Genomic DNA, 15988 nt, shown 5'->3' with positions numbered 1-15988 from the left:
AACATACTGGTCAGATCTTTCAAATTTCAATTGTCAAATTACAATATGTATTACTCACAAATTTGCCATGATATACTCTGATTGTTAAAATCTGATGACATTCTCTGATGATATACTCTGTGTGCTATACTCTGATGACATTCTCTGATCGTCATTCTCTGACGATATTCTCTGATGTTTGTAAACTCTGAATCTTGATTAATGATTTCATTTTTATTTCTCTGAGAAAACAAACCTGTGAAGATATTATGAAGCATGATATGAATTAGTAATCATAAATCTCAGTTCAGTTCCTTAATCTTGATCTCAATTTTGTGCTACTACTTAACACTATATGCACATTGATATCATTGAGACTCTATTATTTCACATATCTTAATTATAAGTGAGACTGACTAATTTGCATTTTCTCTCAGTAAATTAGACAGTGATTATAAACTCTGATGATATATACACCCTTGCAAATAAAGCATGGTACTCCTTTGAGATCTTAGATGTCTATATGACAGTGACTGGGAAGACCCAAACACTTACTGGTATTAAGTAATTGCCAAGATTTTATAATCTATGGTGACTAGTCACAATCTCTGATTACTGGAGAAATACTGGTGCACAATAATATTTAAAGGTCGTGATTCATTTGCACTGAAAAGCGTCCTTAAAAAAAAAAAAAAAAAAAAAAAGGGGTTAATTTATTTTACATTTCTCCATCAGAGTATGCCTATTGTCTATGTCTTGAGAGTTTAAATAAATTATTCTTGTCTACCTTATAATTACGAAATTGTGAAATTCCCTAGTCTCTGATCTCATATGTTCAATCACACACATAATTTCACAAGCACATTATTGGGCTATAGATTTTATGACAAACTCTGATTTTCTGATGAATTTTCTAAAAATCATGTCTTTATTCTGAGGTACTTAGAAATTTATTTTTATGTGATGTAAATCTCAGAGTTTAAAATTCGAGAGATTTAATCTTGATTTTTTTTAAATCTTGTACATTTCAGGAGTACAAATATTCAGAGAATATGAAGGGAGTATTTCAAACGGATGTATTGTTAGTGGGTTTACATGAAAAACTTTTTAATAGGAGAACGTGTAATCAGCATTTATAACTGCACTGTTTTACTGCGCTCATAATGATTACTTTCTTTTCTCCATGCCACTAACTCTCGTCCACCAGTTAAAAACTGACAGGTGTCCATGTGAACAAAGAGAACATGCGTGTACAGCTACACAAAATCTGAAGGGTTTATCACATCAGATTTTATTGCTCATTATTCTCTTATACACTCAATCCCTACACACACTCTCTTCACAAACTCTTATTCTCTTCTCTCCGAAATTCAAATCTTCTCACACACATTCTCTCAAACACTTTCCGCTACTCACAAACTCTGTTCTAATGGCGACCTCAGCTTTTACCTTTGCAGGTGTTGAATTTGTTCCCAACAATCATGCTGCCATCCTTGACATCACTGATGTTCCAAGTGACTATCATCCTTTTCAGCAACTCTTAGCTCAAAGTGTCCTGGCCACAGCCCTTACCGCTCCTGCCAGACTCTCAGGAAGCCAAATCATAAATTTTTGGAGGACGGGTAAATATGATAATGGTGGTGCTGATGGATCACCATCAATTGTATTTTCATATGAAGGGGAGGAGTATTTTGTTACTCCAGCCACAGTCAGAACAGCATTTAACCTGCCAGAGCATGCTGCGTACATTACAAATGGAGATGCTAATCTCAGAACAATGATGATTGATTTGGGGTACTACGACTCTTTGGATAAACTGGGTCAATTAAAGCGTCCAGGCCTCAGGAAGGAGTGGAGTTTTTTCTTTGATTGCATTACCAGGGCTTTCCAGAAGAAATCTACAAACTGGGATGCTATTCCAATGGACATGCTGCAGATTGGGTATTCTCTGATCTATTCTACTAATTTCGATTTTGGTAGATTAGTGATTAGAAATATTGGTGAAAGAATGCATGAAAATCGTCAGATTATATATTTTTCAAGATTTTGCCAATTGTTGTTTAATGCCACTGTTGGAGAAGTGGCTTTTGATGCTGCAGATGAGATCAAACCTTTTAAACTTCATAAAAGGGTTTTCAAAGATCTCATATCTAAAGATGAGAAAAGACCAGTACTCAGGCCTCTACACATTCCAGCCCCATTAAGAGCTAGGATGAATATGCCACCAGTACACCAACAACCACAACCACACCAACCTCAACCTCCAGTCTCTCCTACAAACCCCAAACAACCCAGAACTTCTGCATCCAAGTCCAAAAGGGGTGCAAAGTCTGATGCAGCCCCTTCTACTGCAAAAAGAACAAGAACCTCTGTTGCCACACATGTTCTGAAACCAAACACTGATGAGCAGACAAACACTGATGAGCCAGTAAACTCTGAGGCTCATTTAAACTCTGAGGCTCAAGTAAACTCTGAGGCTCACTTAAACTCTGAAGCTCTAAACTCTGAGATCCCAGAAAACACTGAAGCTGCTACTCCTCAAAAGCAGAAGAAAAGAAGAAGACTTGTTGCAGCATATGAATATGATGATCTTGAACCTGTACATGCTGTAAACTCTGAATCTACTCCTACAACAGCCTCTGAACCTGTTCAAGCCAGTCCTCAAAAGCCAGCTCGATTCAAAAGAAGGGCTCAAAAGCCTGCAAGGGCAAAAGTTCCAATCACTGAAATAACAGATTTCACAGTTGAGGAAGACCAAACACCATCAACTACAGTAGCTGAAAATTCTCAAGCTCTGATGGTGCTTCCTATCACAGCTGTTCCTCTGACATCTCCTACAGCATCTTCAACTTCATCTGAGGTAGATGAAGAAATTGTTTGCAAGGAACCTATCACTACTGAAGCTGGAGCAAATATGTCTGATCTTCATACTCCAGTATCTGATCATGGACCCTCTACTCCAATTCCTACTTCTCCAATGAAAATTCCAGAGGGTGCCATAGTTCATGATACAGCTCCAGACAACTACAGGTCTGATGTAGTTGATGAATCTGACAGGGTAGCTATGGAAGCTCTACAATCTCTTGCTCAGACTGGTGAAGAGCCTATTAAATCACAGTCTGAAGCTAAAGAAAAATCTGCTCAAGATACTGTGGAGAAAGTTGCTGATCCTGTTCCTGAAACTGAAAAGGCAAACTCTGATACTGATGATGATGACAGCAAGGATGAAAATGATGGAGTTCCTCTGACTCAACAAAAGTGGGAGTCTACTAGCCAGTATAATGCCAGGCTACAAACTCTGACCACAGACTCTGAGCCACTTCCCAGGGATCTTCAAGTTGATCCTCCAAATGAAGTATGGGATAAACTCTGGCTTAGCCATCAGCATTCTCTGGAGACAACTAAAGCTGAAGAATTTTTGTCTATGGCAGAGAATAAAATCACAAACTCTGATGTTATGTCAAGCCTCAAAGGCACAATTCTTTATCTGAAGACATTTCATCCTGCTCATGCTCAGACATCTAAATCCATAGATAGTCTCAGAACAGAGGTGGCAAGTATCAAGGAGACAAATGATCTGGAAAAGAAAAGGACCATGCTACCTCTGAAAGAGAATGTAAAGAAGCTGGTGACTGCAAATGAATCTCTGGACAAGAGAATGACTATCATTGAGTCAACTCAGGAGAAGATGTCCAAACAGCTTGAAGCCATCCAATCTTCACTTTCTCTGATCACATCCATACTGATTCCTGATGAGGATGATGTCAAAAAGGGGGAGAGAGTAGCTCAAGTCAAATGCAAGTCTACTACTCAAACTCTGAAGAGAAAGAAGAAGGATGATGATGATGATATTGATGATTTCACCAAGCACAAGAGATTTCAAGCAGGGACTGGTGGAAGAGTTTCAAACTCTGACAGTCAGAAACAATCTAAGCAAAGTACAAAGTCTGGTCCAACACATAACTTCACATCTGGATCTAGGCAAAGACCAGTGACTGGATCAGACAAACCAATGACTGATGAAGAGCTTGCTAGATTGGTTTTTGAACAAGAAAATCCAGAAGCCAATTTGGATTTGGAGTTGATTGCTGCAGAGGAAGCTGAGCTGAAAAAGGAACATGTTGAAGCTATAAACTCTGGAAAGATCCAAAAGCCTGCAAAGTCAACTACCAAGCCAAAAGAGAAAGGGATATTGATTAAGGAACCTACTGTTGCTGATCAGAGTTTACCAGTCAAAAAGGTATACTCTGAAGATGAATATACTTCCAAGGGCAAAAGCAAAGTAGATGAACGTCTGGAGAAAGGCTGGGAAAAGAAGAAGTCTACAACCTCTGACAAGGATCAAGTTGTAAAGGAAAAGAAATTAGAAGCTGCAATCTCTGACAAAGCTCATGTTGCAGAACCTCAAAAAGAAATATTAACCTCTGACAAAGCTCAAGTTAATAAGGATGCAAAGACAGACACAACCTCTGACAAAGCTCAAGCTGTGTTTAAACCAACAACTACTCCACTGGCTGGATTTGCAAAGCCTACTCTGATGACTGAGATAAGCTTTGAAAAGGGCTCAATTCAACCAATCTCTCATCGTAAGGCAGGAAGAGATAAAGGAGGGCTGGGATCCAAATATGAGAAATTTGATCAGAGTATAGGATCAAGACCAGATGACCCCTCATCTCTCTGTGCTCCCAAGACTGGAGTATTGCAAGACAAAATGGACAAGCTTGATTCAGTCCAGCTGGTGAAGAATGACAGAGGAGATAATATTCTTATCTACTTCATGTCTGATGGAACAGTGTTTAGAGTACTTGAAGCAGATCTCTATGCTAAACACTGGGAAGAATTGAGATATGTCTCACACATATTTCTTGTGAAGAACAAGTCATGCCAGCACATCTCCAACCTGCTCAAGGATCAAATCAGAAGAAAGATGGGGATTACAGGAAATAAAAATGCTGGACCTTTCATTCCTAAATACCTCAATCATAAAGGACAGCTGGTGGAGATGAAGAAAAATTCAGCAAAAATTGAAACAATAGGTGGAATCAGAACTCTTGCATTTAATGAAGAGTCTGATAAAGCTTACAATATCAGGCTGGATAGAGACTTGAAGAAGAACAAGATTTATGATCTCAGAGCTGCAATTTATCAAACTGGAGTTTCAGATCCAGAGCTGAGAGAGATCAAGAGACAAATGACTACAGTGCTTGAAGAAGCTGAGAGAGAACTCCTCAGAGGGTATCTACAGACAGCAAATGGTGTCTATGCAGCTAAGGAGTAAAGTATCTGTAAGTTTTAAAAGTTTTCTGTTATATAGTTAAACTCTGTTGCATTTGACTTAAATGTTTTGACATCATCAATTATCTGTTAACTTGCACATAACTTGTTTATGCACAAGTTGGGGGAGATTGTTAGATATAATTGATGATTACTAATATTCTTAAAGTCTGTTTTAGAACAGGAATCATCAGAGTTTAATCTGGAAGCTGATCAGAGTTTAGTAAAGTCTGACAGAGTTTGATAAAGTCTGACAGAGTTTGATAAAGTCTGACCAGAGTTTACATAGTCAAGACTCGTCAGAGTTTACACGTGGAAAGAGCTCAGAAGCGGATATACTTCAAGGAAGGATAGAAGCGGAGGAGTGATTTACTGGCTATGGAAACTAAACAGAAAACTGGAGCAATCTTTGATTGATAGAATTCATAGCAGATTTATAGGATATCAAATCAGAGATTGATTTTGTAACTGTGTCTATATAAACACAGATTAGGGTTACTCTAGATGAGTTGAGTTATCGAGTATATTTTACAGAACCCTAGCAGCTCTTAGTGATACATTATAAATCACTGAGAGAGTTTTTGTAACCATTCAAGCTTTGTGAATATAAGAGTTTACTGCTTTCAAATCTCTTATATTGTCTTACTGTGTTACAGATTGTGATCACTATATCAGATTATATAGTGATTTTATAGGACCTAACATAATATATAATATATAATATAATAAATAATAATATCTTATCTTTTACCTTATTATTATTATTATTATTATTATTTTTATATATAAAGAAAAATCCTCGGGAGCTCTTCTAGAGTAGAACCGTCGAATCATATTTATCTTTATTCTTGGGCTCCTCTAAACTAAATATGAATAATAAATTTTCTTTTAGGTCCTAAATTTTAGACATGAAAATAATCAAATTACATATTTGAAATTAAGTCGATATTATTTAGAATTTCTCTAATTTAAAATTATAAATTAAATTTCCTTTTAAATATATTAATCTTTGAGAAGAAAATATTTATTAACATATTCGATTTTTTTATTATTATATATATAAAGGAAAACCTCGGGAGCTCTTCTAGACTAGAATCGTTCGAATCATTTTTTTTTCTAGGGCTCCTCTAATTTAAATATGAAAAATCAAATTCTTTTTTAGGTCCTAAATTTTAGGCATGAAAATAATCAAATTACATATTCGAAATTAAATAGATATTATTTAGAATCTCTCTAATTTTAGTTAAGAATAATTAGCAGATTGTGATTTATAATATGATATTTGTTAAATTTGATTTAAATTAAAATAAACATGAAAGCAATTGAAGATGTGCTTACCCGATGTCTCATTTTTTTCTTATATTTTTTGTTATATTATTTTGAACTAGTTGTCAAATAAGCTACTTAATTTTAGTAAAGTTTATTGAGGTCGTTAGCGAAACAAAAAGTTTTAAAAAAATTTGACAAAAAAAATTAAGTTGGTGGGGATTTTTTAGTTGATAGCTCTAGCATTTGGGAAAACTCCAAATTTTTGTATAGAACTATGTTACGAAATTATTATACTGGCTAACAACAGTTGGATAATATAAAAAATGTATAAAAGAGCACAGTTTGACTAATAATAATATAATTCACAATTTGTTTCATCTCAAAAATAAAAATAACAAACTCTTATATCATGCATCTTAACGGTAGGTTTCAATATATTAAAAAATTTATTTCAAAAAAATTAATGAGTCATCATTCATACAAAATAAAAGAAGTTAACCAATTTTGCCCAAGCTATCATCAATTACGCACAATTACATGATTGAACAAGAAAAGTCCAAATTCTGGGCCAGGGGGAATTTGTTTTGTCAAGCTTTGCGCTGGAAGCCATTTGTTTAATCTAGTATTGCGTTTGAAATCTAATTCTTTTCGAATCTGGGATATAAATTTAATTAGAAACTGAAAAATGTAAACGTCAGTTATAAGATGATGCTGATCACGTTTCACGTAAAAGTAAGTTGATTAATAAAATTATTGTGGAGCATATATTGCTCCTATTAACACTCATACCAAATTTAAATCTTGTTGCCTGATTTGACTTATGTCAAATAATTAACCATCGGTTTGGAATTTGCATTAAACATGGGATTAAGAGGAGAAATACGAGAACAGACGCATGCGCCTCTAATTAACAATAATCTGAAAATTGTTTATCGTTATTATTGCTTTAATTCCTCAAACATGCATGAAACTAAGAGTACTTTAAAGCAAATAAAAACAGTAGTAGAAATAGAAATAGAACTACTAGTAGTACGTAGTAATTTGTTCGCCATGCAAACTTAATTTTTCACCTCCACCTCTTTCTTAGCCTCCTCCATTTTTTTCCCCGGCTCCGCAACCTTTTCTTCAACCTTCTTCACCTCCTCTTCTTCCTCCTCCTCCTCGAAAGCGGAGATCTGAAACGTCTTGGTGATTCCAGCAGTTGCGGTGAAGATAATCTTCCCGGACGCAGGATCATCAATGCGGAAATCAGTAAGAGACACCCAAATCATCAACTCCTTGGCCTTAATACCTGTGATCTTCTTCATTCTGCGCTCCTCTAAGAACCCTGTCACTTCGGCATCCAATGTGGCCTTCCTGTTAATGCCTTTGAAAAAATGTTCCAACTTCTTTTTTCGAATAATCCACAAGAACCCGGAGGAGGGATTGTAGCCTAGTTCCACCGCTTCATCAACCGGCATGACTCCTAGTGGAAACTTGGCATTTTTTAGAACCTCTGATATTTTTTTCTTGATGGCTGCTTTGTCAGTCACTACTACTGCATTTTCGCGGTGACTTGCTATCAGTTGAGATGCCATTTTTCGTAAATAAGTTTCTTCTCGGTGATGGAAATGATGCAGAAGATGGATGATGTTGGCTCCCTTTATATAGATGTTTTGAACTCTTAATGGCCTAATAAAATCTAAAAGAGTAGATGTTTTTAGAAACTAGAACTCTTTTACTGATGCGTTCAAAAGCTAAACAAAATTGGAATATTAGATCTCTTAGCTGAAAAATATTGAATATATCTTAAACATGAAATTGGAATTATTTCGGGTGCTAGCATTTTTGACCATTTTTATCACCCTCTAATTAGGACACCTACCGCTCATGATTATAGTACTGTTCGGCGAGCGCCCACAAGGCTAGAATTGTTGTAAAGACAATGCATCTAACAGAGAAAACAGCAAAAACACACTGAGTAGAATCTAACAGAGAAGATATGAATACATATCGCATAGTTCACAAGGGAAGGAAAAAACACATGTAATGGAACATCAATAAGCTTCAACTCGGGTCACGAAATAAGAAAATCGCAACTTTAATTTATGCCCCCACAGTACCGGATTCTACAGAATTTCATAATTTTTATGTATATTAACATTAGTACCGAATTCTAGACAATTTCTTATTCCAACATTACACTACTATATATAAGCATTTTACGTATTGGAGGAAATGTGATTTATATGTATGATGAGTATAATTGTGGTAGAATCATATATACACACACGATGTATTAATAATCACTTTAAAGGAATGATTTTTCTGATCCCAACCTAATAGAGATCGACCGTGTATTTTTCGTATCTAATATATGCATGCAGTTAGTATTATAGTCTTTTAGTTGGTAATTTTTGTACGTATATATAGTAGAATTTGGATGTCAAATTAGCAGCGGAAATTAAATCAAACATTGTTCAATAGCATATATAATACAGCACACAGACTGAACCACCTACCTAATGGTAGTCATGGTTTTTATTCATAACACATCAAACAGCTTAGCTTCAGCAGACTGTTATTTATTACATTACAGGCACGATGAAATTAGAGGTGTAGGCCATGGTCTTGACACACTCATGGCTAGCTGCATTATTCAATTTGATTAAATTTTCACCGGAGTTAAGGTAATGCCATATATGATGAGGCCTTTCTGTATCTTCCCGCTTGGTTCAGCACTGGTGAGGGAAAACTCGAAATGTTCATCACCGTAGAGGCCGATCTCAAGGCGTGCCAGAATCCCTGGTTTGTTACTTGTCAAGTCCTCTTCAGACTCTTGCTTCGGAGAGCTGGCCTCAATTTTCACTTTTCCCATGGCATGACAACGGGTCAGCCCGATCACCACATGCCCCACATACATATGTCCTTGCAGCCCACATTGTCCGCTGACTTTAAATATGCTGCTCTCCAGTAACTCAGCATAAGTACCACTGCAGATAAAATTATTTTGAATGAATATATGTACATATTTTGTTCAATTGTTATGATTTACAACGCTTTGGACCCCTAAATGCTTCTTCTTACTTACTGTTTGTTCCAGTTCCCTTCGAGTTTTAGATTTGAAGCTTTGAGATAAAGAACACCGTTCTAAATATTTAGGAGAGAAAAAGTTAGCACAAAATATATTAATATCAGTCAGTACGCACAGGGCTCACTTGCACAAAGTGGTGGAACAAAGAATATGAAACTGCAGACTGTCTAAAAAATTTATTGCTAGGATGCTAGTTATGGAATGGCAGCCGGGGGCTTGAAAACAATTTGAAGTGAAAAAAGTAATATCTGCTAATCTCTATTAGTACTGCTCCTGCATGCATATATTAGTATGAGCCCTAAACTTATAAATATGTTGACTATATATGGTATGAATTTCAGTCTTATTAACTTCCATAAAGACTTGCCTTGAGTTGCTGAACATGAGTGGAGTCATTACAATGTTCGAGAGGCTTAGACGAAGAAGATTGTTGCAGCTGAGCCATTTCTTGATAAAAAATTTTCTATAAACTAGGATGCACCTCCTTTCTTGTATTGCCGCTGCTAGTGCTCTCTCACCCTCAATGGAATTTATAGCAAGTTACATGAGCTCAATCTCATAACATTGAGGTACTTGATTCATGATTCTTTCCTTATCTGGATAATATTCTTTGATCGATGATTCCTTTATTATAGCTACGTACTGATGCACATTCCCAATAAGTTTATATTCCTCCCCTTTAGTAAGTGGAAGAATCTAACTGATTTATGTTCCTTCTATGTAGTTTGTTTAATTTTCCTTCATCAGTGAGTTATTTTATATGGATCACTATGGATCATCTTTTCTATGATGTCTTGGGTCTGTCCGTAACATAAACATCAGGTTCATACACTCAAGAGAATTTGATACAAATGTAGCTTCATGAATTAAGGGTGATTGAATTGATATTTTAAAGCATTTTGTTTCATTTCTGAAATCCGAGGTTATTCAATTTTTGTGACGCCCCACAAGTCCGGGGTCTATCATCTTACAACATTACTACCGAGTCTAACTTTATTACATAAAGGAAAGTCTGATTTCAGACCATTATAATAACAATAGCAGTCTCAGCTTGGGTGATGCGCATTTTCGTTGCCTTTGCCAAAAACTCATTTACGGGCGGTTCTCTTGAGTTGTGTCATACTCACTATTTACTGCTCAAAAAGGAATAAAATAGATGCAAGAATGAGCAATCAAATTGCTCAGCAAGTCCACGTAGAACAAAACAACAATCAACAGAATATGCACGTAAGGCATAGAAAACAATTCAAGTCAAAGCAACAAAGTAGCTATCGTCAAATGACAACACAAGTTCAAGTAAAGAAAACGCTGGTCTTCCACCTCTCAGTAACACTACATGGCTCGATCAGCACCATTTCGTGAATACCGTTCTCCTGTGTGATATTTGCAGTCTGATCGTAACCGCACAAGACACACCTACCATTCTCATTTGCTAGCATAACGGTTAACATTTGTAACCCTAAACTATCTGTCTTACCAGATAGTAAATTCTCAACTCTACCACGAATTTAATAAATTTGTGTTGACCGGCCAGCTTGAACGGATTCCTCCAAATACAAGGAAATTCTCCCAAACAAACACTTCTCAATCATCGCTACTCATCTTTACCAAGGAAGTGCGAACAATGCACCCCTTCAACAAAGATTACCCAAAGGTAGAAGTGAAGGATAATTAAAAGAACTAGATTTCAAAGCATAAGATGATCTCCAAAAAAAAAAAAAAAGAGTAAGTTAATTGTGGTGAGATCATCGCTGCAATGTATTCACTTCAAGTTTTGAAAATTCAAAATATTATCGTTATAGGATCAGCTCATTCCCGAACAATGAGATGGCTCGAATTATAGAAAGTAATATACGAATAATATTTTTAAAGCCTTCAGATGAAAGTTAGATATTTTCTCGATACACAATGGTACAAAATACAATATCTTCACAATCAATACTTTTCACAAAATTATTCAATAGGCACGAAAACTTCACGTCAAGAGAGGAATTGTGAACTTGCCTGTCGTTCCGAATCTAATATTTATAAATCGGCTTGGCTTTTCCAGATATTATATTCTCTTATTTTAAAGAAAATTAAGGCCAAAGTCCTCTCCTTTATGCTTTGCAAAGTACTCCTGTAGTTTGCAGAAAGCTTTTTGGTTTTCTCTTATTTTCCTGTGAATTTATACTACTTCCACTAATTGTAGTTAATTGCTAATTGGCCACTATTCAATTTTAATCACTTTATTACTTGATTACCAAGCAAACTTGGCCCCCAAGTTTAATTAATTGGGTCGTAAGTTTCTACTTTTCTTGCGTACCAAGTTACGTTTCGCAAAAGTATAAATTGTTTCGGTTAATCTCGAATATTCCGGTCCCGGCTCATTTAACGCTACTCATTTAAATATTTTAAAAAAATTATTCGAGATTAATTAAATAATTAATAATTATTCTAATATTTTCCCAAATATTTCGAAATTTATTGAATAATTATAACAAATTATTTACTCTGGCTAACCCGTAGTATTTATTTATTCTTGGGTTGTAAAATTAGAACTTCGCGTCTACTAACTATTCACGTATTATTTTTAATGTACGTAACTGAACTTGATTTGCTAGCCGACATAAAAATATAATCTAAACTTTTATTACCCTTAAATATTTTACGTACCAATAATAAATTCATAATTTATGTGAATGTTAATTTTAACCGCATAAAATTTAATAATCAACTTATTCACGTACTTGAAAATTTACGGTTGTTACAATTTTGGATTTCAAAAAATGTACTCCCTCCGCCCGGCAGTTCTTTACATTACTTTTTGACACGCATTTTTAGTCTACAGTAAAATATAGTTCCATAATATTTTTGTAAAACTTTTTTTTCCTGAATAAAAATTGGACGTTTAAAATTTTATTCAAAAAATTAAAAATTAATAAAACGTTAAGGAACTATATTTTATAGGAACCACAAAATGCGCGCAACAGGGAACATGGATGATATGTTGGAAGGAGTGATTATGAAAATCAATTAGAATTTTAAATTATGCTAATCGAATTTTCATTTTTTTTAAGAAAAAATTAATCTAATGTCAATTGAATGTGCATGCAATATTACACATCACGTATCAACAGAGAAACTGTCTCGGATATAGAGTTGGATCTATCCATATTTTCATATTGTATCAATTTTCTTTCCTGTACGAGTGGTCATGGTGCTCTGTCGAATAGTTCAGTACCGCTGTGACATAATCCACAAATCTGAGCCTCTCTTAAGTTTATTTTTGCTAGTCTGCAAATTAAAGTTGTTCTGGACCGAAGACAGCGGAATTAAAATTTTTGCATGCAAACCACAAGTGATTGATTTGTCCGAAAAATAAAGGGCTATAACTTCATATTTTTCTTAAAAAAAACAGATCTTAGGCTACAGTCAATTGCTAATTAATAATCAAGTTAGTACAAGCTAAAATTGTTAACACAATATCAGCAGTAAACAGATATTTTACTGTGCATATACGGTGGAGCGAGTGGAACCATGAAAAGAAAAGGCCCGGGGCCAGATTTTTTTACCTATTTTTCAAAAATCAGACCAACTCTAATGAAAAAATCTCCTAACTTTAATGAGAAATTTAAAAACATGGATTAAGTCAAGGAATTTCATAAATTTTCAGTTCAAGTTTAGGAAATTCAGCCTGGTTTGGTTAGGCCACTATGCAGATAAAAAGGAATTTTCTATCACTCATCACCGGTTACAACTTCTCTACACACTCTCCACATTCAGTATCAATTAACCTCTCCTTCAGTACATATACAGTAACACGGAAAAATGAGAACAAACAAATTGTGATGACAATTTTATATTAATTTAAAGTTAATGAACTCTAGTGGGCTAGCAAAAAGAGCTTTCTCATGTCATATACCGAATTGGTTCATGGTGTGATGCATGTATTCCTTATTCGTTTTTAACTAATATATATTTTTGGATTGAATGGTTTACAAGGGGCAAGTCAGTGACAAGTCCTATATGGCTGCCTAAACCATGGCAGCTTGGCTTGTTGGGGGAATCGCCCTGTTTCTTGTCTACTCGAGATCCTTGGGAAAGGCTGGCAAGCTAGCAATCAAGTGTGTACTAGAACCGTCCCCACAGCTCTTGTATTCATAGCCTCACTCACTGGACCATCCCCATCATCCGGCATAACGGAATCTTCTGAACCAAGTCGACAAGGTTCTCCTCTAATCCTCTGCTTGGTTTGGTTGTTGTTCCTTATGTACTTGTGATGTATTCTTTCCCTAATTTAGCTGTTTCAGCTATACTTGTGATCTATTCTTCTTCGTTTAAAGTTGAACCTGGAACTCTTTATAACCAATTTGTCCTCATTAATTGCATGTGGATGATTATTGTGGACTTGCCAGCACAGTGCAATGCCTTTTTTCTTTTTATTTATGCATATTAGACTATTTACAAGAAAACAGTAGTATAAACAATTATAGAGGTGAGTGATGTTATCTTCAATGGATTTGAATCATCCCCTCTTCCACAATTAGGCCGAAGAGAGGAGTCTTTAACTAATAAGGTGGATTCAAATTCAATTTCCCACAATATAGTGCACAACCCAAGCTAGTGCAGGCTGTTAGTCTTATTCCATTACATGCATTTATGACATGATGAGCTTGACAAACTCATGCATGGCTACACATATAGATGATTACATTCCCACAAGGGTAAACGAAACACCATAGACAATTAGGCCTTTCTGCATCTTCCGGTGGGGTTCAACACTAGTGAGGGAATATTCGACATGGTCATCACCACAAAGGCCGATCAAAAGTGGTTTCACAAGCTCAGATGTCTGATTACTCAAGTCTTCTTCAGACTCTTGCTTTGGAGAGCTGGTTTCAATTTTCACTCTTCCAATAGTATGATGATGTGTCAGCCCGATCACGAACTGTGCCATGTAATTATGTCCTTGAAGCCGGCAATCTCCGCTAACTTTGAACGTGCAGCTATCTAGTAACTCGGCATAAGTGGTACTGCAGTCAAAATTATTGAAGTATGAGTATATTTGATTTATTTTGATAGTATCACTGGTAAACTCTAAATACTTCCTCACACTTACTTTTCTTTCCAGTTGCCTTCGAACTTAAGAGCCGATGCACTCACAAAATTAGAACCATTCTACAAGAAAAAAATCAGCACAGCATGTTTTAATTATATATGCTGTATAGAGAGTGGTGAATTTCAATCTTAAATTTCATTGATACTTGCCTTGAGTTGCCTAACATCACTGCTGGGGTCGGTACAATGTAGAGGGACAAAATCAGGCTTGGCAGTACAAGATTGGGGTAGTTGAGCCATTGCTTGATAATTTTTTAGAAACTTCGCTACAAAAGTACCTCCTTCAATGGGCAAAACTTCTCCTTGATGCTGCTGCTCATGTAACTCTTTCCTTTAACGTAAGTTATATTAGTTCGATCTCAGAAGAGCGAGGCTGACCGGTGATTCTTTCCTTATCTGGATTAGATTCTTTGCATGATGATTCCTGCATTATGGATACTTATTGCACTGTCCACAAGTTCTTATTCTTACCCTTTAGCTAGTGGAGGAATGTAGCTGATTTTAGTTCCTTTGTTATAATTTGTAGTTTGTTTAACAATAGTTGAATGTTTGCACGTCGGAAATTTGTGTTGCATCAATTTCCGTAACATATTTCTCATATATAAATCTCCTGTAAAAAAACATCATGGCCATAAACACCAAACTGATTGATATGTGATAACTCCTTTCCTCGTCGGGTGGGTCCAACACACTCTTCCGGGAAGCCGAGGTCCTTTCCTCGTCGGGTGGGTCCAACAACGTCGTACGGGGGTGTGTCCCATAAAGCGTCTCCAGCGTGATAATCAGTGATCGAAATGTTTGATAAGTATGGGTATCAGAGAGCTCAAAGCTCTAGATGTGAGAGAGAGTGAACTAGAGGTGTGTATAGTTTTTGAGAGTTAGAATTCACTTACTTAAAAAATGTGAACTGGGAGGCTTTTATATAGGGCTTTGTCCGCTACAGTAGCGACTGCGAACCCATACCTACCTCCCAGCATGGTTTGTTTGATTTCATGTACCAACTGACCTTTTGTGTGTCCTTTTGAGATCATTTTGAGATTCGTGCTTACCTTTTATCCTGTTTGTCTTGTACTTTGTTATGATGAGGGCCGTTTTGTGTTGTTCGCGTACCGTAGCGGACACGGTGCTGGGGGCAGTCACTGTAGCGAGTACTGTAGCGGGGGTACCATATCATTTCCCTCATACTCCTTCCATTTTGCTTTAGCGGATGGGAGGAGTAGGTAATAACCCGCAAATGTCATGACTAGAATTGAGTGGAGTTGAATGCGACTTAAAAAATACAAATATGCTGCC

General features: G+C 36.0%; 3 protein-coding genes across 3 annotated transcripts; all 3 read right to left on the bottom strand.

Annotated features, from left to right (window-relative positions):
* Positions 1-7580: 7580 nt before the first annotated feature.
* Positions 7581-8099, bottom strand: LOC108207046 (uncharacterized). Its single transcript, XM_017377511.1, has one exon. It carries the CDS (start codon positions 8097-8099, stop codon positions 7581-7583), a length of 519 nt encoding a protein of 172 aa, XP_017233000.1.
* Positions 8100-8965: 866 nt separating this feature from the next.
* LOC108208035 (uncharacterized) lies at positions 8966-10119 on the bottom strand. The gene is made up of 3 exons (XM_017378509.2): positions 9963-10119; positions 9593-9651; positions 8966-9494 (listed from the first exon to the last, which is right to left on the bottom strand). Exons 1-3 carry the CDS (start codon positions 10038-10040, stop codon positions 9170-9172), a joined length of 462 nt encoding a protein of 153 aa, XP_017233998.1. The 5' UTR covers positions 10041-10119; the 3' UTR covers positions 8966-9169.
* A 4019-nt stretch (positions 10120-14138) lies between these two features.
* LOC108208267 (uncharacterized) lies at positions 14139-15084 on the bottom strand. The gene is made up of 3 exons (XM_017378786.2): positions 14846-15084; positions 14697-14755; positions 14139-14610 (listed from the first exon to the last, which is right to left on the bottom strand). The coding sequence occupies exons 1-3, from the start codon at positions 14933-14935 to the stop codon at positions 14286-14288; spliced, it is 474 nt and encodes a 157-aa protein (XP_017234275.1). The 5' UTR covers positions 14936-15084; the 3' UTR covers positions 14139-14285.
* Between the last annotated feature and the right edge of the window lie 904 nt (positions 15085-15988).

This window comes from Daucus carota, chromosome 2, assembly GCF_001625215.2.
Source record: "Daucus carota subsp. sativus chromosome 2, DH1 v3.0, whole genome shotgun sequence".
In the NCBI taxonomy this organism is placed as follows: Eukaryota; Viridiplantae; Streptophyta; class Magnoliopsida; order Apiales; family Apiaceae; genus Daucus; species Daucus carota.
This window is presented reverse-complemented; position numbering and strand designations above follow the sequence as displayed.

Coding starts and splice junctions, on each gene's coding strand:
- LOC108207046 (XM_017377511.1), bottom strand. CDS start 8,099: ATGGCATCTCAACTGATAGCAAGTCACCGCGAAAATGCAGTAGTAGTG.
- LOC108208035 (XM_017378509.2), bottom strand. CDS start 10,040: ATGGCTCAGCTGCAACAATCTTCTTCGTCTAAGCCTCTCGAACATTGT. Junction 9,652..9,962: donor CTCATGTTCAGCAACTCAAG/GCAAGTCTTTAT, acceptor CTAAATATTTAG/AACGGTGTTCTTTATCTCAA. Junction 9,495..9,592: donor GAAGGGAACTGGAACAAACA/GTAAGTAAGAAG, acceptor TTTTATCTGCAG/TGGTACTTATGCTGAGTTAC.
- LOC108208267 (XM_017378786.2), bottom strand. CDS start 14,935: ATGGCTCAACTACCCCAATCTTGTACTGCCAAGCCTGATTTTGTCCCT. Junction 14,756..14,845: donor GTGATGTTAGGCAACTCAAG/GCAAGTATCAAT, acceptor TTTTTCTTGTAG/AATGGTTCTAATTTTGTGAG. Junction 14,611..14,696: donor GAAGGCAACTGGAAAGAAAA/GTAAGTGTGAGG, acceptor TTTTGACTGCAG/TACCACTTATGCCGAGTTAC.